Source organism: Ammospiza caudacuta, chromosome 7 (assembly GCF_027887145.1).
Source record: "Ammospiza caudacuta isolate bAmmCau1 chromosome 7, bAmmCau1.pri, whole genome shotgun sequence".
NCBI classification, from domain to species: domain Eukaryota; kingdom Metazoa; phylum Chordata; class Aves; order Passeriformes; family Passerellidae; genus Ammospiza; species Ammospiza caudacuta.
In genome coordinates, this window is record NC_080599.1 from 34,682,134 (window position 1) to 34,708,478 (window position 26,345).

General features: G+C 36.8%; 1 protein-coding gene across 3 annotated transcripts in view; it reads right to left on the reverse strand.

Annotated features, from left to right (window-relative positions):
* Positions 1 to 26,345, reverse strand: part of PRKACB (protein kinase cAMP-activated catalytic subunit beta) — a 65,794-nt gene that overhangs the window by 30,416 nt on the left and 9,033 nt on the right. Inside the window, exon 1 of one of the 3 annotated variants that reach the window (XM_058808811.1) lies at positions 4,017 to 4,235. The exons of 1 other annotated variant lie outside the window; for it this stretch is intronic. In XM_058808811.1, the coding sequence (XP_058664794.1) occupies positions 4,017 to 4,197 (181 nt within the window). In that variant the 5' untranslated portion in view covers positions 4,198 to 4,235. Of the gene's footprint in view, positions 1 to 444; positions 731 to 4,016; positions 4,236 to 26,345 lie in introns of those variants that run through there. One more of the 3 variants, XM_058808813.1, reaches the window with a different exon arrangement.

The following is a 26,345-nucleotide window of genomic DNA, read 5'->3' on the forward strand; positions in this document are numbered from 1 at the left end:
AAATAATAGCAGAATAAGCTGGTTCAGCCGAAAAACAAAAGCCTGTTTAGATTTTCAGGTGATTAATACAATAATTTCAGAAGGCCTCTCTGATTTGTATAAATTCACAGAAAATAATTTATTGTGAGTGACACAGAAAAATTAAGTGAACAGACATGTATATATTCAATTACAAAATTGTTCAAATCGGATATGTCCAAAAGAAACCTTTAAAATAATATTTAAAATACTAAATAGCAGTCATGCAAAGCAAGCTGTTTAATAAAAAGCTGCAAATCTTTAAGACTAATAATTTTACAGAGAAACCCACAGTGAGTCGATTACAAAAACAAAGACACCGGCAGTCGATGCAGCTCTGCAGACAAAAAAGGGAAACCTGGTAGATTTTCCCTGATTGTGAAGACGGAACAAAAAACGTCTCAAAAGGGAATAGAAAAGACTTACCATTCATGCTGAAGAGCTAGTTTTCAGAAACATATTGCTCCAAATATTAATCCAACAGTTGATGAAATATGTTAATCTCTACCAAATCAGTGCTTCAATCTCTAAATACACTTACACACTAACCAGAAAGAGAGCACACAGAATCCAGAGAGCTGCTCTTCCTTATGAGCTCCTTGTGATGCAAAAAACTACGAAGCACAAGATACCAGTAGGATATCAAAATCAATATTCAGGACACCGGTATTTGGTTTTGCTCATTAACTACTACTGTTCTGACCAATGCTACCTATTCATGTCTAAAGCAACTCAAAATGGCAGGGGAAAAAAGCATGCAAACACCAGGAGGGTTTAAGATGTTCTCAATTATATCAAGCACTGGTTGTTTCCATGGCAACCTTAGACCAGAATTATCTGTTGACTTGTACCCAACTAGTAGTTATGCTAAAGCTTTAAGCAATTCATACAGTATGCTCTGTACATTATTTCATATTTAACATGCGTTTTTCTCTCTCTACACACACATATACAAGTAACTATTCTGCTAAATCTCTATAAATCATTCTACTGTATTTGGAAGTATACTAGTATTATTTTGAATCAGAGATCAAATCATATTCTTTTGATTGTTTATCACCCATCCACTTTCAATTTAGAGACTATGAAGATGGCAGATGCACTAGTGGTGACCCTTCTGACCATTTCAGGTATCCAAGTTGTTGATATTCTTATGCAGATTTGGAAAACACTTATTGGTTCAAGAATATAAGACACACTGATCTTACTGTCACTACATTCAAAATCAAGCAACCTCGTTCTCCTTTCCTTTCGCATTTCAGTTTTTGAAAGAGCAACAAGCAACTAAGAAAACAAAGCAAAAACCAAAATGTAGGTTCCATATATTTGCAAGTGGCCACAGTCAAGACTTCTAAACAAAGAACGAAATGCATCGTTCTGATAGCTCCCATCATGTCCCTTTCACCCTTGGGCAGTGCAGCACAACTGACTTGGTCACCAGTTCAGGCTGTACCATCACATGTGTGCTCAGGCAACTTTTTAAAACAGATTTCAAGGCCTGTGGTGCCCAGTCACCTCTGCCCTACTGGACTCTGAGGACATTACAAAACACATTAATTTCATGCATCAACCAAGTATCCAAGGTAAGTTGGAGAAACCGTATGCTTATATATCAAAATAACAAAGCAAAGATGTTAAGTTTCAAACCCAACCACTGAAAATCCCCAAAGGCCATAGACCACATGGTAATTTATTCAAATCATAACACTGACAACAGCACTAACAACCAAAGTCCACCCAAACAAGCTCCTTCCCCTTCAGCAACCCCAGAGCTTCTGCAGAAACCACTTGTAAAAGAAACAGACCTGCTATTGTATTTCATTACACCAGAAGATACAAATACATCCACTTCCTTTTCATATGGTTTCTACCTGAAACAAACAAAAACTCTGAGAAGTCGCTTTGCAATTTTTTTTTTCAGGAATGAGAGTGTTTTTGCCTTGAACTTCAATAGTTATTCATGCTGTCTGCTAAGTAGCTTCACCTAAAACTTTACACTAACATTACTAAGTTGCAGTGATATTGAAAGAATAGTTGAGAATATTCAAACATCCTTCTAAGACAAACCACCGGCATGTTTCCAAAACACTGCTTATTAATTAAACTTTCTGGAAAATTAATCTACAAGCTGAATTCAGTGACTCTAGGCAATTCTAAGACAATGCACTCTTGGATATAAAAACCCCCCACAACAAAACAAAACGACCCCCAAACAAACAAACCAACCAAAATGAAATTAACAAAAAAACCCAAACACCTTGTTTCTCTTTCATGTTTTACAAACTATTTTCAGTGATTATGGATTTTTCTGAAGATCTAATTAGAAGTCAGGAGTAGACAGAAATACTTCCTCCACTGTAATCCCTTTTCTTCTCTATCAGTCTGACTTCAGTGGTAGCAAAATGAGAACCTTTAAATGTGAACTCAGTGCATGGGTACCTACAGTAATTTATATTATTACTTTTTAAAAATAATCTAGAGATTGAAGGTAGAGTTTAAGGATGAAGATTCAGAATTTCATCCCAAAACCAAAGCTACATAGTCACCCACCATTCAGTTACCAGCTCAGCAACTTCAGCTCAGAAAACTGCATGCAACTGTTCTGCTTAATTACGACTTAAAATAGCACAGAACAGCCATTTTCTGCATGTTTATCAAGAGACACGACAGTCCATTTCCTCATCAAACATGTCACACTAGGAAGCCTGCCTTATGAAGAGGGGAAGAAAGTAAGAGACTTGTACAAAACAGGTCGCAATTTGTGAGTGTCACTAGGTCATTACCATGTTTTTTTCTTCATGTTATATAAACAAAAATGCTTCAGTGTTTTTTCAAACAGCTATTTACATAAAAAAGAGCTTCTTCATAAACACAAGTATGTGCCTATTTTTACCAAGCTGAAAATATTATGGAGAAGTGAAAGCTCAGAATTTATGCACTTTCATCAGTTATCTTCCCAACAAAACGAGTCAATTCTTCCTGTCTCATTTGGGAGACCTAGATTTAATCTATTTTAGATCACTGCATTAACACCTTTTTGTTTCCATGTTTACGGCTTATCCTCTGAGAATAGATTCACTCCCTACTCATAAAATATTTTAAATTTCAAGTAAGAAGTATAAATGCTGATTTTTTTCATGGCAATACTGTGATGCTGAAAATTTCCAACATGGCCTATCTTCAACTGAAATAATTGTGCTATCTCAAATCCATCAATGAATCTGAAATTTGGAACAAAATTATCATAAATTACCATATTGTAACATTTTAAAATGAGTATTTAACCAGAGACAAGAATTGCTTTGCAAAATACTACACAGCTTTAAAGTTAAAAGGAAAATCAAACGTCAATTTATTTATATTGTGATTTTTTGAAATCTCTTTCATTACTCAAAATACAACCATGGAAAATATGAATCCATACAAATAATACTGTAAACTGTTCACTAATTAAGAAATTAATTAGCTAATCCGTATTCCCACACTAAGCTAATATGTAATAGTTAAAAATCAAACACAATTTTATATTGTTTACCACTACATAGAACATTTCTGATGTATATATCCCTTAAAATACAACTATGAATGATGAAAAATCCCTTTAATTAGAATTTTAATCTGCACAGCAGTGTCTGCCTATTTTGAAGTTTAAATATTCTAGTCTTTAGTTAGTCTTCTACTTCTGCTGAACTCACTGATTTAATTTGAAAATAAGTAATTTAGAAGTAAGAACTGGGGTGGGTGCTTGCCAAAACAAGTCAACTGTGCTTTGAAAGAAAAAGGAATGCGTGATAAATTCTCCTGCCAGCCACCAGTCCATAAACCAGCCCCCATCTTCCCCTGCCTGATGCAATATGCTCTTCTTCCCATTAATACCTTTAGGTAACAAATTACAAAACTGCCCCAGAACCTATCACACAGCAGTGTTCACACTTCATTCACGAGGCAAACTGAAGAGCAACTACCTATAAAAGAAACCAACCCCTCCCCACACTTACTTGATGCATCCCACTGGGCAGTGTACTCAGAGCACTGCTGGCTCTCATTTTCCAGAGCCTCTCTCTGCTCATGCGCACCATTCTTGGAGTGCCTATGGAAGAGGCGGTTAGCAAACCCTTCCAGTCTCTGCAGCGCCGTGGCCGTGCCCTGGCTGCCAGGGACCTCCTTGTGCCCTGCCATCTACCACACCAGGGACTCACAAAAGCAAAAGAGAAAACATCTAAAGGGAGCTGGACGCCCCAGCGCCACTAAGAGCTGTGCATGTGCCGAGCTTCCTGCCTGCAGTGTTTGCTAACCACGACTCTCTTCTACTTCCTGTTAAGGAAAGCTCTATGATGTACTGAGCTCTATGATGTACTGGTTTGTACAGTGAAAAGTTTCTTTTCATGTAAATTGAAAAGTGTTTTGTTTTTTAGAAAACAAACAAGCAATAATTTCTCTAGTATGTATTCTCATTGCTTTTAACGCATTAAACTTCATACTTAAGTATACATTTTATGTTAGAGGACTACAAACAAGCCGTTTAGAAGTAAAGATCAGAAAGTAGATAGGTAATTTTTTCATTTACCACAACCACACGTGAAAAAAACCAAAAGTAACTATTCTGCAGTTCCTCTCCTGTTATTAAGATGGAGTACCACATCATCACAGCAACATATCCAGCTGGAATCTAATCTTGAGTAATCTCATGCTTTCAACTAATCAACTTCCTAAGCAAGGAAGTTACTGAACAAACTTATGTTATTACTGGAGGAAGAAAAACCATATTATTTTCTTCCTTTGTGGATAAAATCAGTGAAGAAGTTGAATTCTATCGCACATTTAAACACAACTGCATTGTACTTTTTCAAACTGGGTTCTACTTATTCTGCGAATGAACCAAACACATTTACATTTTGCTGATAAGATTTCATTCTTTCACAAGAAATCTTAGTATTTTCAACTGTGGAGTAAGTCTAGAAAGTGTAACTTTTAATGGCACAAAATATAAGGAAAAGAAACTGAAAGCTGTATTTAACACTATAATTATTTGCAAGTTATGTAATTTTGCATGCTTACAATGGGTAATACTAAACATTCGTTTTTGTGAAAATGGAAACACATCTATTTCTGCACATCTACAATGTGGCTTTTTAAAACTTTAGGCTATTCTTAAGAAAGACTGAAATATGTTTTCCACAATCTGTCTCCTGTCTTACAGTCAACACGTGTTAAAGACATACCTCTCATTTTTCACCACCATACTTCTCACTGCATAGTTTTCAAATGTCAGCAGATACCCACCCTTGGCCATTATATAACCATTTCATAACAGCCCTGTGTCTCAGAAAAAAACCCCATGCTGACAAACTGCCCATGACAGTGATAAAACAATAAAAATGCCAACAGACAGATTTTACAAATTTGGCTACATTCTTCCTCATGGGCACTGCTACACTTGTGATTTGCCTCAGCCAGCACAACCCATTACATTTCTAGACTCTACACAAAGCCCAGGAATGCCCTGTGCTTGCAGGCTCCAGATACTTTGGAAATGTAACTTCTTTCTCCAGCCCCTGGTCAAAATTTGGAACCAACTGTTGAGGTGCCTACATTCTGCACAGCCATCTGACAATTCGGGTAATCATCAGCTATTGCAGAGGTGCCCAGGCTGCTCCTTCATCAGGGTCTGGCGCTGCAACCTTCCCTGGAGGCCACCTCATGCCTTCCAGCCTTTCACCTGCTCTGTTCCAAGGCCAATTATGACATCCAGAACATCCCATTGGTTCAAGGCTCTCTGCTAGAAACAGGACGTAGTGAAGATCATGAGGATCTGTTTGCCTTACCAGGGGTCACAAACGGGCAGAGGGGATATATTCCATGCCATATATAACCCAACACAGAGCAAGGCCATGCTACTCCCACACAACAATACAGAAATTATTTAAGACAACATCAAGATGCTTATTCCATGCATGGTGATCTTTCTGGAGCTGAAGAGCCTCTCTGGAATTGTACAGATGTGCTCCACCTGCAGCTCACCACAAGTCCTTGGGCACTGAAAGATTCTTTCCAAGAGACTCATATTCTCTCTAACCTTGGCTGTTTTGTCCAGTAAACAAAGCTACCTGGTATGATGGTGTGCTTGTCTCTCTGCTCTCCCACGGTTCTGAGCCATTACACTGCTGATGTTTTATCATTCACACAGCTCTTCAACTAAACCATTTTGTTTCCCTGATCTGAAAGACAGTAATTTACAAAATTCACATTACTTAAGTTCCAGTCTGCCAGCCATGTCGAGTCTATGGAGAGATGTGGAAACTGCCACAGATCAACTCTGCCCATCAAAATTCAGGGCACTTAATGCACCCAAATGTCTAGCCTGGACACTTGAGGCAGGGATCAAAATAAGAATTGTCAATACTCATACTCTGACATCACAGAAGTGGTTTAAGTGAAAACATGTTACTGAAAAGGAATTCTTAGAAGAAATCCTAAGAGAAAGCCTGAATTTGCCAGAATTTTAAGAACGTCTGCCAGTGTATGGTTACAGAAGTTTCTGCACACATAAAACATGAAAAGAAAGTGCTGGTAACATTTTCACAGATAGTAATACACTTTTCTAATCTAGGAAATTCTTGGCATTGATTGGCATTGCCCAATGACAGTACAAAAAGCTACCACACAAACATCTCATATGGCTTTCAATGTCTCCAAATGAAGTCCATGATTTTTAAAGATGGAACTTCCAATTCCTGTTTACTTAATCTTTCATCTTATTGACACACTGATCTTCCAATTAATTATTACATCAAGTAAATTGTATGCTATATAGGAAGAACAGCATGCAAGAGACAATCTGAAATTCCTGTTCTGTAAGAGATAAACTTCCAATTTCTTGCAGCCAAAGTCAACACTGAAATGTTAATTTTCTTTAGAAATTTTACTTTTGCTATCTTCTGACCACCAAATCTTGGCAAAATTTTAAAACACAGTCAAAAACTCAGAGCAGTAACATTCAACAAGTAACATAAAACTGAGACATTCAACTCTGAATTTGAACATTGCATGTGCAAATTCTGGTATTTTCATAAACAGTATTTCAGCAAAAATGCTCCCCCAATTTTATAAAAAGCAACACCAGGATGTGTTAGCCCAAGTACAAGGGCTAACATAGTGGTCCTCCAAGCTGAAAAAGGCAACAAAGCCATTTACACTTCTCCTGATGGCCAATCTATTGGTTGGGCAGATTTCCCAGGGGCTGATGCCCTGTGGCATGTTACAACACACAGCACTATAACCCAGCCATAGATCTTCCAGCTCCTTGCTGAAAAATAATCGACCAGGTAGCTACATGGACAATTTATTTTTAATAATCCCTGCTAAAACAGTATTTCTCAATTTCTAAGAAGAAACTCTACTGTACCAGTCAAGCCTTAAAAATGAAGGATTAAGAATGAGAGAAGACTCCTCTCCTCAAAGGACCCAGAAGGTTGAGTAACAGCATGTTACCATGTGTTGTAACTTTACTTGGAAATCGTCTGAAATATTTTTAAAGGATAATGTGTGCATTTTTCTATGTGCAGGCAAAGCAGGACTGTACAAATAACACCATTCTCTAGTGTTTAATGAAGGTTAACCCTGAGAATCTTGCAATCAAGAAAAAGAGTTTTTAAGAAAACTAAATCTATTCCTTAACAGGACTTAGAAAAATGGGTTTACAATACAAACCAAACTTCAGATCACCTACAGCTAAATAAAATTTAGGCTTTAATTCCATATCTTGAAATAATATTTTTCTGGTTCCATCTTCTAGTTCTCAAAATAAAAATACTATTTTCTATCTTCTTTTACATATGAAACATTATTTGAAACGGAAATATTTCTTTTTTTCACAGGAAGCCTCTATCTGTATTAAATAGACATACTGCAACAGTTTCTGCTTTTTTTTTTAATCAATGGAAAAAATAACTTAAACCTTATAAATGACTAATGAAGAACTTATTTTTCCTAGAGGTTAAAGAAAGTTTGCTTATTTGCTTTAAAAATTGATGACTTGATGAAACACATCTTCTCATTTATGCATCAGTTATTTCAAAAATTAAAGAAAAAATCCATCTTCAGCATTTTTTATTTATTACAAAAGGAATGAGCAATTACTTGATACAAAGCATTAGTGAGGATTCCTCCATTTTTAAGAGCTTGGGGATCTTGCCAAATTTTGCTTGTCTCTTACTGACCAATAAAGTATTTCTAAGTTGAAAGACACAGCCAACACATTTCATAAAAAGAAAATAATTTAAGTGATGAATTTTGAATTTGGAAATAAAAAAAGTTTCTAAGTATTGAATTATTCTCAAAATTTTTACATGATTTATACAAAAAAACCCAGAGTGTCTGTGCTATAAGCCTTAGGCAATATGTGTGGTATTTTTCTAGTTGTTAGATAAACCTTGAGAGAAAATGATGTAAAACAAAGTATACAGATAGCCCTTTTGTAACTTAAAAACCCCCTTCATTTTCATCCGAAATTATGTAATTGAACACAATCCATTTTGAGTCTTGCCAGGCATGCATATTTCAGAAGGAATTATGGGTAGAGAGACAAAAAAAGGCTCTTGAAAAAGCAGATGTGTTTTGATTTTCACTGTACATCCAGCACTATTCCACTGGGTTGCATTTCTTCTTAAACACACGGAAGGAGGAGCAGTATTTGCTCACAGCTTACAGCTTTGATGGCTCTCCATTTTGAAACAAAGATTTTTCAAAACGTACATAACGAAAATAAACACAATCAGCAACCTCATTGTTTAATATAACACAAGAAAGCAAACCCATCCCGGTTCAGTGTGCCTGTGTGCCTACATTTTTCCTAACAAGGTTAACCCTTCCTAGAGAGTCCCTGCGAGAGCTGCACCGAGGCTGGGACTGCAGCACCGCTATAAATAGGAGCGCCGGGAGGAAGTTGTTGCTATGGAAACGCCAGTCCGAGTTCTATTTTCACTCCATAGGTCTCTACTGGCATCTACTGTACACCAGTTTAACTGCAGCACACATTCAAAACCTTCTCATCAGGAAGCATTCATTTAAGCTCACAGGGTCAAACAGCATTGTTTGCTTGTTAATCATGATGATACAAAATGAATTAAAAAAATAAGCGAGAACTTGGAGTAAAAAAAGAAATAAAAATGTCAAATTCAGCATCTGATTTTTCATATGTAGGCTAAAAGTTCTTACTTTTCCCATCAGTTTTCTTGTCATAATTTGACGAATTCACCATCTCAGATGTTGTGATTCATGTATGTGCTGTGCACACATACCATGGCAGCAGATTAAGTTTCCTCATTTCTACCAACACATTATCTGGTCTTTTTGGAATCAAATACCTTGTAGTCACAGTCCCACATCTAGCCCTGACAATAAAGGGACAGAGAACTCTCTCAGTACAGAAGGCAGATCTTCAACAAAACTGTCCAGTTTGCCAAAGACAACTGGATTTCTCCCCCAAGAGACCTTGCCCCATGCTTGTCTCACAGCTCCCTTCAAGGTGCTGTGCTCACTGATGCTGGCCAGTACAACAGCAGAGACTGCAAGATGGGTGTTGGCAGAATGTGAATAAAAATTACCCAATTGCTTCACAGTAAAACAAAGGTTAGCCAGCAACCATCTTTGAAACAGCTGCTTTCACATAAGTACAGGAGATCTGAAAGTACTGGCGAGATCTGCTTGGTGTCCATGCCCTTCCAAATCACACACATTGCTCAATAACCTTCTGTAGTTACTTGCTAGCTCAATTTATGATAGCCTGACAGCCAATCAGAAGTTTTGTATTGTTACTTTGCAGCAAAAGAGAAAGTATCTATGTAAGTGGTATTTGTTGTATTTACACAAAATAGTAAGCTACCAGGAGTAAGCTGTTTCTGCTTTTGGATCACTGAGGTCTAGAAAAAAAATGTAAGTATGTGGACTTTTAAAATTAAAACCCAAGGTTAAATTGTCAAGCAATTTAGCATGAACTCAGTTGCTCTCCCTCTCTGAAAAACCTAACAGCAAATAAAGGTTTTGGTCCACCTAATTTACATCAAACTAAGTACTACTGTTGATTAACATTGAGCATTAATGGGTTATTGATCCAAAATGAGTAAGATGAAGTTCTTGAATTAGAAGAACCATGCAGACAGTTTGCTCAGAATCTGACTGGGCCCAAGGAGAAGCTCTCTGCTTCCATCCTGGCCCTTCTCCATCAGAACAAGGACGCTGAAGTTCTGCCTTTCACAGGAACCACAAAGGCTCCTGCAGGTGCAAAGCTGCTGTTGAAAGAATCTTGGCTACAGGAAGCTTTGGGTAGAGGAGCTCTCCTTTTTCCAAAATCTACAGGCTTAGTCTATCCTTCCTTGGTTTAGCTACTGAGCTAAAGGAACTTGTAAGGAATTGCCCCATATGAGGCACACTTAGGTTCAAAAACTCCTTCCTAGGACTCATTAAGCATTATTTGTCATGAATCAGAGTGCCACGCATCATAAATTATTATAAACTCTGAGAGATCTGGAGTCATATTTACAGATAATTTTGATGCAGGATAATGGGAGGAAGTAAGAGAAAGAACAGCAGTAAAATGTTCACCTAAACTGAAGTTTTGTAGGCAAAAATTATTCACAATATTAGCAGCTAGACTTCACTATCAGATCTGTACTGCACAGTAAAAGACCAGAATGCTAAATACTAGAGCAACCAGAGACATTTTAGTAACACTTTCAGGAAGCCAATCTGCATTTTAAATCACCAGCACACTTCCTAGGGGAAAAAAATAACCCAAACCAAATGACTCCACCTTGAGCAAAGTATTTTAAATTCATACCTTTGTTTTCCTTCCAAAACTGGAACGTTCCTTGATTATATGACACTTAGGTTCAATTAGAAAAATATCCAAATAAGGAAGAAAGCTAACCCAAAGTAACTCTATTAAAAGGGATAGTGCTTTTTCATAGACTGAAGGAGCACAGAGTGCAAATTAGAATAGAGTAGTGGCTTTCATAAAGTACAGTCTGAAGCACAAAACATTTGGCCAAGTGCTGCAGAGATGCACTCCCCACTACACAGCCCCTGTACTGCAGTGCCCCACCAGACTGCAGGCTGCCCTAGAGGGTCCTGCTCCCTCCTCTCCCACCAGCCTGCTCTGCTTCAGATACCCCAGAGCACAGAGGAACAAGTGAAGCACTCGCTGTCCCCCAGAGCAGCTAGAGTGGAACATGGGCATTAAGCCCTGAAAAGTACAGGGGATGCTGCTGGCCACAGGACAAGAGGCTGCAGAACATCTAAGAGGGCATTTCAGAGCTCACCAAACACACCTTGTGCTAAGTGAGGGGAATCTCAACTACAGCAACTTGCAGGACTGCAGAGGCATCAGAAGCACAGCTCAGAAAACAAGATTTATCTATATACTGAGGTTAATTACACCGTGTTTACAAAATATATGTTAGTCTGCACTTAAATGGAGTAACAAATGCCATCTGCTGGTTTAAGACCAAACAAAGCATGAGGTAAAAAAACTATAACACTGAACAGAAAATTTTAGAAGTACTTGGTCATTAATTTGTAATGTGTTGCACAAGCACAACTGAATATCTCATATTTTTTAGAGGGGAAATAATTCACACACCAACCTTCTAATTACTGGCTATTTTTCTTAGTGAAGCAGCAATGAAGGTTACAGATTGTACTTTTTTCCCTATTTGTGGAGGGTTTTAATTTAAAAATGTTAATTTATATTGCGTTTATTTCACATAAGGTGAATTTGTTTATTATTAGTCTGAATATATTGGTAAATAGTATTTACATTTGAATATAACAGAAATAATTCATGAAGTTAAAAAAAATCTTAAAATTAAACATTTGCCTTTGGCTCTTTATGAAATGTGTTTACCAGTAAGCAACAGGCACTTTGCTTCTCAGTCCACATCACCTTGTGGCATTCCCAAGTTTTACTTTACAACAAATGCCAAAACAACTAAAACTTGGACAGGCAGAGTGGTCAAAAGATATCTTTCACTCTTCTATTTACAAAGAATGAGATAAATATCATGACTACAAGTATATTTAATTTGGTTTTATGTTTGTTTTAAAGCATAGGAAAGTAGGAAGCACGTTCCAGGAAAGAAATACTACAAGATTAAATGCAGTGTTTCTTTTCTTTTTTGTGGATAAATTTCAACAATCTTTGTACTTCTCTGAACAACTGTTTGAACAAAGTCAAACAATTCACACGGCATGCTAGCTCCACATGCAATATGAATATCACAAAGATATAATTCCTTAATATTGTATCCTCAACCTTTCAATTGTATTTTCCCTTTTAAAGCATCATGATCAAAGGTTTTTTTAAAAAAAGATCAAAAGAAACTAGAGGTTCCTTTACCAGCTTAGAGAGAAAAAGTTACAAGCTGTGCTACACATAACATTTTTTCTTATTTTAATGGAAAATGAGTGCTTGATAATACATAACAGTTTTATTCTGAGAAGTTTAACAATTCTGCATTTTGTTTAAAAAGCAAATATTTTCTTTCTAAGAAACAGGTTTTTGTTATGCCGGCTACTTGTAATAGAGCTGACTCCCTTATATTTCACAAAGAATAAACTTTTCCACAGTAACACTATTTAAATAAAGAAATAATTTTAAGTGTAATATAAACTTTTTAGTGACAGGTTAACCTCAGTAAATCACCCTGAAGCTACTTTTTAATTAGATACAAGAACATCCATTAGTTGAAATTGTATTTACCTTTGATTTTCTCTAAAGAGAAATAAGAGCAAAGAGTAATTAAAAACGCATTCTGAAAATCACTGTTTCTACTGTGAATTGCCACTAAAAGCATCTTCTCAAAGCAGTGCCAATCAAGCCCATACCCTCCTGAACAAGGATACTGTGACCCTTCTGTGCCACCGTGTGTTTCAGTGCCCACCTCCACTGCAGACTGCACACAGGGACAGCAGATCCTTTCCAGATCCAGCAGATCCATCTAGGGCCTTCCTGCTAATACCTGGCAGTGGTCACACCATAGGATAGGCCATCTTAATCATGATTACTCCAGAATAAAGAAAATGTTTTGACTATTCCCATTTTGAATGGGTGAAGTCTATCTCATGATAGCATTGTACAGGCCCTTTGTATTTCTGGGAAATAAGAATCTCTCTAATTTAGCAGAGCTTGAAGATATCTTTTGAGTTTTTACCTTAATTTACTTGAACCATTTTGAAAAAAAATGCTTAAAAGTTTGTAACTAGCCAGAGGCTTCATTTCTTCCTGCTGGAAGAACAAACATGTTTCACTGGGAGCCAGTCTCAGATGCTCACAGCTCTTCCTAACAAGCTCAATACAGAATTGTTATTTCTGGGAGTCACATGGCATGTGGGAAGGTTCTGGTTTTCTTCCAATTCCTCTCAAGTTAAAATCTACCCAAGAAAGCTGCCAACTGCCAAAATGAGGTAACAGTTGCACTACATTGGGCAATTTTTCTAAACTTATTTCCACTATAAGATTCACCTTCCTCCACTCTAGGGAGGGTGGGTGGAAGGAAACACATGGCATCCCATTTAAGTGAAGTATCAAAATAATGAACTTCGTAATTGCAGTAACTGAGCCCTCTTCTCACCTTTTTAATACAATAAAAAAAAGAGCCCAGCACTTAAACTACAAGAAATAAAAGCCTAAATGAATAGTTATCTGAAGTGAAAATGAGTGCTTACATATTATTATTAGGTAACATATGACATTTGCATTCCTTTGTCTGTGAAGTTGACACTTTCAGAAGAAAATATCAGCTTCATTTATGAGCCAAATAAGGCAAATATTATTGCAATTTTTGAAAACACTGCTGATACATGATTTTTCTGTAAAGTTGTGCAAGGCTAACAATGCATTTATGCATTGCTGGAAAACTTGCAGCCTCATTGCCATTCATGTTGAAACACCAAGTTTATCTTCCTTCCTTGCTCTGAGGAAAACGGGTACATATATACTCACTCGAAGAAACAGGAAAGAAAGGGTGATATTCTGGGTACAAGTTTTGTTCTACTTAAAGCAACCAGCTCAAGGAATATAGATAAGAAAAGCATACTTTCAGAAGAACTGCAAACAAAACTATAACTAACTACCCTAATAACAAAATGCTTGCACTCACCTAGAATAGGTATGAAAATAGCAGGGCAGGAAACTCAGCATGAACCTTTAACTCTTCTCCTTTTCTACAAAGACAAATTCTTCTCAATACTAATAAAAATGCAATTCATGTCTCTAGGTAAATATTTTAATATTTAAAATATTTACTTAGAAAATCATATATGAACATCATTACATTAATATATATACTACACAGTATTCCAAAAAACTTCCCCTCCTCCTTCCTCTCAGTTGGAGAGTTTTTGTTGAATTATTTGTTTCTCTCCCTTGAAGGAGTGAACACACATCTAGAGATACAATTACCAGACACAAGAATGGACACAGCACCTGCAAGAGAAGAGGCCACTTACTCCTGTCCTGGGCAGTGTGCTGTGGAGCCTGAGCTCAGATGTTCTCTCTGCCTTTCTTCACAGAATTCGTTTGCACCTCTGGTTTTGCAAATACCTCTTTGATATAATTCTGTTCCACATATTATACATTCAAGTATTTTTCAGTTCAGCCTGACTGCTCAATATGCCAAAATTTCTAATCATACATTCCATCTGTTCTCATTAATTTATGTAGTCTAAAAATAATTGGTAGCCTGAAATTCAACAGAAAACTCAGCCATACACATGGAAACAATTTCAAATAAAATTGTCTGGTTTTTGATTAAATTAAAAATAAGACTTATTTTGATGTTACATGATTAAATTGGCATCCTCAAGTTCAAACACTTGCTTTTAAGGTTTTTTTGCATCAGACAAGAAGATGGATTAATATCACACTTTTGACAGTAAACAACATAAATTGGCTGACATATTAAAAATTAAGAGAATTATAAGTACACATAAAAAAGACACATTTAATAAACTCTGATTCTTGTCCTAAATCAAATAAACCCCAAATTAAGGCCTCCAAAGAAAACATATTGAGTGAAATAGATATTTTCAAGACATATTTACACCAGCAACTTTAATTATTGCGAAAACAGGTTAAAATATGAAAGATAAAGGAAATTAGACTTGCTTCTTTGCTTACAAATAATTAGTGAGCCATTAAAATAGTTTAAAATTAAAATAGTCTTTTCTCTGCCAGTAAGTGTCCCCTTCAGGAACAAGTATGACACAAGCATGGGGAACATAACAATATTAGAACACACCAGAACGTCACCAACACTTGGTCAAAAATTAGAATTTCACAACAGAACTGGGGGGAGGAAAGGCGAAAAAAAAAAAAAAAAATCAGAGGAAGGGCTAACAGGCAAAGAATTGAGAATTGATGCAAGATTGCATTAGGGAGCTGGCACAAGGCAGAGGTAAAACTGAAACAAGGAGCTAAGGAAGGACAGAGTGAGGGCTCTGCATCTGAAACCACTACAGTGAGTGAAGACAAAACCTGAGCCTGAGGGTATGTTAAAGAACAGGAAAAGGCATCTTCATCTGTGGTCTCTAACAATTAGAAGACTTTTATTCTCTCATATTATTAAAAAATAAAGTTGTACAATGCAAGCCTCCAAGGGTGTAGTGTAGCCAAAACTTTTCTAGATAAAAAGGTCTACCTATCACTGCACATGAAGAAGAAAAATACCCTAACCCCTTGCTGCCAATTTTTCAGCCATTTAAATTTAAAGGACAATACTTTATGTCTCTATACAACTTCACCCTTAATTCTCTTTTAGACATTCATTTTAGAAGGTCAAAGGCCAAAAACTGATTTAACACAATCTTATTATCTCAACTCTTTTCAGTTCTCAAACTGAAATGGAAGCTTAATTTAGTTACTGAGGGCCAACTGGGCATAAAGGAAAGATGAAACACCCACTTCTTCAATATTCTTCAGTATTTTAGCAACTTATAACTTGGCTAGGAAATGAATACCAAACTACAGATACACTTTGGGCATGCTAAAAAAATGAACTCCTCAAACATTAAAGTTTGCTAGATCTTGTTTTGCTAGCCTTCATTTTTATCTGATGGTGCTACAGATGCTGATTGAGACATTTAAGCTGTAAAACTTAGTGGCTGCAGCATCATTAATATGTTCATGTATTCATATGAAATAATAATTTAAAAAATCTGACCTTGGGGTGCGATCTCCTCAGCCAGAGCCAAGACTGCAGCATGAAAAGAGACTTCAGAAAAGCACTTCTGCTCCTTGGCTCACAGGCAAAGCAATCAAAACATCCAAAGTGTATCATGGATTACATGGATCACTAAAGGGTACTCCCCCGGACCCTAAATTATGATGCAGCTCAGACTGCAAAAATAATTAATATTCCTTTATGATGTGGTTAAATACTGGTATCTGTGGTGCTGCTTGTCATTGGTATTTTTGTCTTTGTAACTTTCAGACTAAATTACTACATGTGGTGATTACACACATTTATGCTCAAAAGCCCAACTACAATCAGTGCACAACACCACTGCATGCTCTGACAGAGCCATGGAATCAACAGTTTAGTAACATTTTACCTGCTCTCCTGAGACTCATCTGCTGCATTCTACAGCTGCCCTCAACCTAGAAATGACTAAAATTCTTTATTGCCTTGGCGACTCTCTCTTTATCCATTTTCATGATTGTGATGGTTTGGTGAGATCTAATATTTAACTTGGACCATGTGCAGTGGGGATAAAGAGATCCCCATTGGCCATTACAAAATAAATATTAACCTAAGCATAACTTCTGAGCCATGACTGCAGAGTAAGAAAGGTAAAGACTCTTTACTTTCCAATAGTTGGCATGTTTTTAATATGAGACTTATTTTTAATAAGAGATTAATAAGTTTTGAAAAGCCTGTCACTTACAGGGAAACAAACATTTTTTTCTTTGCTGTTGAATGTAAGTTCACAGAAAAAATTATTTCAAAATAAAATACTATTAAATATGATTCTGAGCTCATGACTTCCAGCATACATTTAATTTTCCCTTGCAGTATCCGAACATTTTCAGGACTGAAATGAAGAAGATGAAGTTTCCCCAGCTTGCTTATTTTGAAGAAGAATTTACGTAATTCACCTGACTTTATTTCAGGGTTTTTAATTAACAAACATAAAGCTTGAAACATGGCCAGAAAGATGAACGGCTATTCCAGGACCCCATTAGGAGGCACTTTACTCAGGAACACATGGGAAACCTGCTCTGCAATAGAAGCCAAAAGTTTGCAAAGTACTTTCCCAGAGTCCATTTAGGTTTAAAAATAGAAATGTAGTATTATGATACAGCAGTCACATGTGGTACATTTGATCTATTTTGAGCTAAAATTAATAAGCGCTTTGAGAACGTGAAGTAAATTGATATTCTAATTGCCATAAAATAAGGTATAGTTTTCTCTCTGTAACAGACTGCCAACTTAGATGTATGACTGTCAAAAAATGAAGATACACATTATTTTAAGTTACTAGAAGTGTTACTACAAGCCTAGGGTAATTATAAGAAGTCTCTTTACTGTATTGCTGTATACTTAAGTCTTTTAAAGAGTTAATTGTTAAATTAATATTTGCAGTTATTTTCCAGTTTACAGATGAAAGGTGCTTAATAGTGCCAATTAATTTAAAAAGCTAATTATTTTCCCAAAACAATTTCCCTGTTATTTTCCCTATACTTTCCCTAACAGAAGTACAGAAATGGTTAAAAGCAATAGGACTGTTAAGCCTGATTGCATTGCCTCTGCCTTGTTTTTCTGGAACATCGCGAATGAGAAGTGAGGATTTAGACAATCATATGACTCCCAAGTTTAACAGCCCAGATTTTCAGTGCATCAAGCCTAAGCAGGAAGGTCAACAAATACTGCAGTTTGACCTCGGATAAGAGCTGAATAGTATCTACAAAGAATTTTCATACCGTGATACCAGAGCACAACACATTTCTGCTATTTGTACAAAACACTGATGGGTGGGCTTCTAATGAGATTTTTAGGAGTACTTCTGAGTTTAGAAAAAAGAACTCCCTAAGAGTTCCAGACGGCAAAGGCTTATCACAATACCTGTTCCTGTCTTATGATCCCAAATTGTCTGTCTTAATATTGATATAATATATATACAGATTGATTTCTTCCCAAAAGTTTTAATAAATTCCTCTAACTTGAACATAAAAATATGCAAATTACAAACTGTGCCACTGAAAAAGCTCCCATATTACCTCTTAGCTTTATTGTGCATTCTAAAAATAATAACCAGGAATTCCAGTGATACTGGATAAAGTCAACTAAAATACTGCCAACCTATTGTCATACTAATTATGAATATTTATGAATAAAGACAATAACTGACTAGTAAAATTTATTGCCTTTTCATAGGGAGACATTTACAAATTAAACCATGTAAACAAGTACTTGTCTACATAACTTAAACAGAAAACTATGTCTTAAAGACATGCTTTATATTTCACATTTTGGCATCCAAAGGCATTAAAAAAGTCAGAATTAGTACTCTTTTTACAACCTCTACATGGCCCTTGTTTACACATTCTTTGTAACAACAAATACAGGCATGTATTCGATTTTCCAGAAACTGGTACTTCCTGCAGAACAACGTTTGGAACTATCCTGGCACTCAATCAGGATCAGGCAGTGAAGGAAATGTATCAGTTGAGCTCCTTTGGAAAGACCAACAGAACTCTGGAAGCAGGATGAAGGAGCCTTTAGCAGCATCAGGACAAGCTGCTGCCAAAGGCTAATAAATACCATCCTTGAAGAGTAGACACTATCCTTGTTCTGGGACAAGTTACTTGAACTATATGATTTTGGGCTGTAGCTACTGCTGGATTTTTATCCCCAGGATGATGAAATATTATTTGGGTGCCTATTTCACAAAGAAGAAATAAAAACTATTAGAACAGGAAGAAAACAAACAGGGAGCAAAATGAGGCTTTATTTTATTCTCTACCCACTGCATTAATTAACCTTTAGTAACAAATGAAATAACTTTCATATAGACCTTCAACAGAAAACAGTGTGTGCATGTTTACAATTTTACTATTGTAAAAACTCCAATTTGAACAAAACAATAATGGAGACATAAAGCTAATCTGTCTGAAACAGACAGATTCCTATGTGGAAGGACAGCTTGGGAAAAAGGTGTAATGAAAAAACAGAGGGGCTCTGTGTGTATGTTAATTACAGCTGAAAGAAGTTGTATAGGACTCATAAGAAGTATACATAAAAATGAGGGAAATAAGTTCAACTTCTTAATAAAACCCTTTCCCTCTGCCCCCATTATGAGACTGATTTTAATTTGCCCAAGCAAGGAATTCTTTAATTGTTATAAGAGCTATATAACCATAAAAATTCATTCTAAGATGATTCTTTATTAAGGACAATAGAGGCCTGACAGAACTGGAATTGTTCCACCAGAGTTTTTTTAAAGCTTATAGATTTACACAACAATTGCAAACTTTCTTAGCAGCAAGAAAGCATCAGTTTTGCAAAATAAAGTGGCACACTTCATGTCTGGTGGTGTGTGGTCACAAACTCTGAGAAGCTGTTTCTATAGAGAAAACACATACTGATTTTTAACAGCCCAGGAAAGGAAAATTATGTGTCACCTGAAAAGTCACATCTCAGCCTGTTGATAGAAACACTAAACCATAAAATGAAGGCAAAGAACTAGGTGATACAGCAAAAGAACCTTTGGACAGCACATATCATTACAGCTCTGCCAGTCAAGACAAAACCAAACCCATGCTCCTCACACAAGTGCACATGGTCACCTACATCACCTGGGCAGGTAACCTGCTTCCATCACCCACTCAGCACTTGAATAGAAGTAAGTGAAATGCTGCTCTCTGCAGATTGTCTTGATTCAACCCTGGGTATTTATAAAGAATGTATAAAAATCTACCCATACATAGAAACAAAGGTCAGAAGTCCATAACAAGTTTTCTTTAGCCATGCCCAGTCAAAAAATGCCATGCTGTGCTTTTCAAGGTGCATCTTCCACTATTTGCTCAAACTCTTTGATCAAGAACAGGAAAGTTGCATGTCCAGCCTTCATTTTCTCTAGAAATCTACCCAGCCCATAATATCACAAATGTGATAAGAATGGACAGCATAAGAAGTGTTTGAATAATTCTACTCTTACCAAGCAAAGTAAGATACTGAAAATGACCTGAATATACTGATACTGAAAATATATACACTGAAATAATGTAACCTTTACTTCTAAGCAAAGTAAAATTAAACTAATATAAAATAGTTAAAAAATTAAAATGTGTAGTTTTTAATACACCATAGTCATCACTGTTTATTATTTAAAACAACACTATTAATTATCCTTTAAGATGAGATTAAATATATTCTTGGAAATACAAGGTGTTAAAAACCACCCCATGGCACCTTGTTTCAACAAGGTGTACACGTCCTCTCCCTTTTTTAAATATTACCTGAATAGGTGCAGGATTTGAGGGGTAAAGTTCATAAACAATGACAATCTCACTAGCCTCACAATTTCCTTTTATTTAAATGAATCAAATACATTTGCTTAAAAAAGCTCCCCACGACATATTAAAAGACCTTCTCTTGAAACAGGCCTCTTATTCTCTTATTTTGGCTACTTTATCAAAATTGGTGACTAAGATGGGAATGGAACAAAAGTTGGCCACCATCTCCACTCTTTGGTGCCTTTACCAGTAAAAAGATGAATTGATACCTGCTCTTCTGTAGTATGTCACATACAATGTCCACAGAATATTAATATGTTTTACAGAACTTTAAACGACTACCACATGAATGCTTTAAGATGCAACTGTCAATATATTAACTACTGTTTATTCCCATTTTCCTAACTTCAATTCCAATGTATCTCTCACCAACATCATCACTGTCAAAATACAATAAAATGTTTACAAACAATGATCTTGCCTAGAGCATAATTATATTTGTTGCATTAAAACTGTTATCCTTCTCTTCACTTTCTCCAACCTGAAAAATCATTAAGTGGTAATGGTAGGAAAATATTTTTTTGCCCTTGTTTAGAGCTTTTCTGCCTTCAGTTAAATGAATTCCATCTATATAGCAAGTATGCATACTTCAGTACAAAGCATCTCTAAATGATAGGCTACCGTTAGGACTACATTTTTGCCTTCTTAAATTGTAAAAATTTCAAGGACCAGATTTATATCTGCTTGTAGGTCATCTTTCAAAACTGTTCTAATTTTGCCATCCCTTCTTAAACACTATCACCAGTGAAGAAGCACTTGAACAGAATGATTAGCTGGAAGTACTTTTTAAACAGCAATGATGTCTAAGCATAGTATTTTGGTACTTCAAATTGCAGTCCTCTAAGTTCAGTTCTAAATTACCCAATCTGTGACAATTACTCTATGTTTGGACCACAAAACCATCTCAGTAAGTACACCTATAAAAATGAAATACTGGTTTTGTGGTGGTTACATATTGTCCAATAAAATACTGCAAGGTTGATGCTGCTGCAGCAGGAAAGTAATTCTGATTCAAATAACCCTCCTGCAACTACACAAAGAAATGAGAACCTCCCAAACAATAACAGATGTCAGCAGCATCTGCAGTTTAATTGTTCATGAGAGAATACACTCTGCCATGTGATGAAACACCAGAAAAAATTTAATGCTACCTTTCATTGAGCACTTCTTGATGCAATTACAAATAGGGAGATCTAGTGTTTCGTCATATCCTTGGAGTGCAATAAAGGTCCACTGGGCTCTTTGCAGCAGGGAAAGAAGTGTCCCAAAGAGGAGTAACATCAACAGACATGTCAACAATTCTTTTTTTTTTTTAAACACACAATACTAATATACTTCTCTGTTTCGGAAGAGGAAAATACTCTTCATGCTATAATGCTATAACTGATACCTGTAGCATAAGCAAATACTTAATAGGGACTAATAAATCTATTTCTTAATTTTGTCACATCTTTCCTCTTCAGCATTTACTATTACTTTGACTCAGAAAGTTGCCAGTATTGTGGCTTACACACATATACTGAAGACATTCCATCTTTCACAACTGAAGCATACATTTTCTCCAAACGTATTTCCCTCACTGTCTCCTTTTCACTATTAAATGCACATTCAACAAGAAATCAAAAGCGTTTTTCATATAACTCTTGCCTTCTTGAGACTATCCCACTGTGTTCACACCATTTAAGAGGAATCAAAATTCTCATTCTAGCTTTATTTCTTAAAAATGTACCTATCTATTGTCTCCTTCCCAGCTTGTAGTTCACTTCCTACAAACCCCTCTCTAGTGCTGCCCAAGTATCAAACAATCTCAAGCTCAACAAACAGGCTCTGCTACTCAGCCTCTCCGTACCATGTGAGAGAATCACAGAACATCAGCTTGGAAGGGATCTCAAAGCTCATCTGGTCCAAACTTCTTGACAAAAGCATGCCCTAGACAAGACGGCCCAGCACTTTATCCAGCTGAACCTTAAGTGTCCTGCTGTTGGTGAGTCCATCACTTCCCTGGGGAGATCATTCCAGTGGCTGACAGCTCTCCTGGTGAAAAATTTGTGTCCAAGTCTGAAGGGACTGCATTTGAAAGGACTGCACTTTCATGCTTTCCATACTGAACATCTCTGCCAATGTCTCTTGGGCTGGTCCTCTTAACAACTAGACTGGCAGCAGAACAAGTAAAGTTTGTATGTATTAGTAGAAATGAATGAGTCAATTTAGTTGGTGGAGAAAATTATAGTGTTGTGAATAGAACTGTGTAAAACCAGCCAACTACTATTTTCTGTTTGGAATTATTTTCACATAAAGAAAGTCTGAACTACCACAAGTTATTTTTGAACAAAGGGACAGTAAGGCTATGAACTTTATTTTTACTTTAAATGAAAAATACATCCCGCAGAACATCAGTATCTTCACCTCTAAGCAAGAATTCAGTTCAACTGCAGAAAAGATAAATGCAAGAGATGCCTTCATTTTTTTTGCCAAAGATCATACTAAATTTCCAATGCTTACACCTCTGGCTTTACCATACTGTTTAGGTTAACTTTGGTATTGGATTCCTTCACATCTCATTGTGCTGCTGCACAATTCTGTACATCTCTTCTTCCTCCTGGTACTCCCTACTCACACGCTCTATCTAAAAGGAATGTGCAGGTTTTAGTCATCTTCCAGTTTTATTGTCCTAACAAATACTTGAGTACATTCTGGAGCAATTGAAATATGAAGAGGAAGGCTTACGATCTTTTTGATACCTTTGACAAAATAAATTGTGCTGACAACCATGAGGGTAATCACATTTAACAGAACTAAAATGATACAAACACTATTTTAGTCTCAGTTGTAAGCAAAAAATGGGGCAACTCTTGCAGATAGTATTTGAGAATGGCATGGTGATGCACAGCACAACAAAGTCAGTGAGCAGCACCTCTGGATGAAGAGAAAGCTCCAAGGAGTCCCTCAAATTAAAAACCATCTCACATTAACATATCCAAAAGGTGATACTGACACCATGCAACAGTAGCATTTTCTCCTCCCCTTCAGTGAAACCTGTGTTTTCTTCAATGGCAAAAGGCACTTTCAACACCATTTCCCCATTTTGGATCTCTCCTTTGTATCAGCCCAACGCAAGGTGGGGTGGTGTTTTAAGACAGGTCCATGAAATAAAGGGTTAAAACAGCAGCACCAGGTGGGAGCAAGGGTCTTAAGCATTGTGGTGAGACACAGAGCAGTCCTTGAACAGCTGTATTAGGACAGGAGGAGCAGTGAATTGTAGCTATGAGCAGAGCAGCAGGGGTGATAAGGGCAGGCATTTTTCAAGTCAGCTTTACTGCCAAGGAAAATTGGTCATGTAAGTACTGCATAAGCAGCAAGTTGAAGAATGTTCATATAATTATAGCCTCAAACCTCAAGCTGAAGACAGTAGAAACATGTTGTTTTTTTTTTTTTTTTCAAAAATATCATACCAGCAAAAATCAGGTTCTACTCTGAAGACTCTTGCCCAGCAGACACAATAAAATTGCTTCTAAAATAGGTCCTGAAAAAAAACACTAAAGTAACAGTGACAAGCAATGGGGGCTATAACTGGTTTGAAAATTCAACCAGATCATCATACATCACTGTCTTATAGTTGAACAAGTTATTTGACCAAACTATGTTCTACATTTCTGCTGTCAATTACTTAGCAGATGTTTTTCTTTAATAAACTGCGTAGTTTGAAGCATCTACTTTGAGGCAGAAAGCACAAAACAAAACCCAAAAACCATCACCAAAAAAATCCAAACTCTTCTGAAGTGAATAACTAATACCATTTTAGCTCCTGAAAGTACCAAGCTTCTAGACACACCTTCCATTAAAAAACAATCATCCAAAAGAAAAAACCACCAAAAAAACCCATGAAAAACCAACCAACCAAACAAATCCCCAACAACAACAACAAAAAAACCAACAAAAAACCATCAAAACCAAACTAAAAAACCAACAATCCCCAAAAACCCCACAAGAACTGGCTGAAAGTATACAATGTGCCAAGTACACCTGGCACCTCTGGCAGAACAAAACCCCAGAATATCTCCTCAGGCACCTGGCATGAAGGTAGTCAGGGATGTCCTCTGCCTCTGCAGCAAGAGCTGAACTCACCTACAAGACTGAGGCAGGAGTAACCCCAACAGAAGATTGTTGTCCCATGAGACACATGACTTTCCCATGCAGCATTTCAGCAGGCTTCATGGCATCCTGTTCATCTTCACACCTCATCTTGGAAAATTCCATTATGCCCTCATACATCACTTTCTCACCATTTGCCCTGCCTAGACAGCAGGGGATGGGATCTCCTACCATCAGGAGAGGCACCCTGCCAGGTGGATCAGCTTGTACTTTGGGCTAAATCCAGAGCCCAGCCAGGAAAAATGCATTAAAGACATGAGCACATCCATAATGCTCTGCCTGGGGTCCTGAAAGCTCCCTCTGGGATGAGGAGGAATACATGCATGCCATGGCCCAAGTGGGATTAATGGCAAGCTAGACCTCAGCTTCTCCAAAACTTCTCATTAAGAGGCTCTTGGTTCATCTTTACATTTATACATTTCCTCTCTAACTCTCCACACAACACAGGATCTCTTAATCAGAGACTCTAGTGCTCTGGCCAAGCTGCAACCAGGTGGAAGAAGCTTTCCAGGATGTCCTGACACCTGTGGTACTTTGATCTCCTCAGGCAGAGCATCTGTGGCCAGCATCCATCAGGTCCCTTTTCTGGGATGGGAGTATGTGGACAAGACCCAAACCATATTCTGCTCAGAGCTCCCTTTGTCTCCCTGTTTTTATATTTCTCTACTCACATTCCTTCTTTTACCAGCTGTTGCCTGTTTTTTTCTCCATCCTCATTTTCTGTAGTTTCTCATTCTCAAGGAGAGCTCTAATGTTTTATTAGGAATAAACTGATATCTGTTCCTAAGAAAAAAGCCAATGGAAGCAATGACTCAAAGCAGTTACTTTAAAAAAAGCAAGCATAGGACATTCCTCACTCCTCATGCCACAGTTTTCCAGATCATGCCTTCAAGCTATTCTAGATAGGAGATGTCACTTACATAGCAATTACAGAGTAATTCTTCACATGAACATCATTCCATCCTTGCCAAACTTTTCCTGAGTGTTCACCTGAGATGCAAGGTGTGTGATGTTCATCACCAACACATGGTAGTAAGTATTGCTTAAAAACAAAAATTGTTAATTGAAATTGAAGAATCCCAAAGTCTGAATGCATTCTCTAAAGTTCAACAATGCCCTACCTTGAAGTTCAATATAAAAAACCTAAGTTAATATGCAAATGAAATAACATCTGCATTTGAATATTAAACAAACAGTTGGATTATGAGGTAGGTAGTATCAAAAGAACAATCTTTATGGAAGAAAGCAGGTCATAACAATAGACCAAATTTAGATAGAAACTGAACTTTATTAGGTATTAGTGCCATCTGTGTGAAAAGCAGGCTAATTTTTTTAGTGTCAGTTTTGCATCTGGTCATTCATCCTCAAGAACTTCAAGGGAAAAAGAAATTGCTAATTTGCAAAAGAACCAGGAAACACCCTGGGAACCACTATAAAGCACTACACACCCTCAATCTCCCAGGCAATTCCACATCCCATGAAGCTGCTGTACACTTAAACAAATTTCAAAACTTGCTTGTTTTGCAATTTGTTATTCAAGCTTGTTAATACAAGCCACTATACTAAGCTAAAAATCTAGCACCTAATTTCTCTCTGAAGTTCA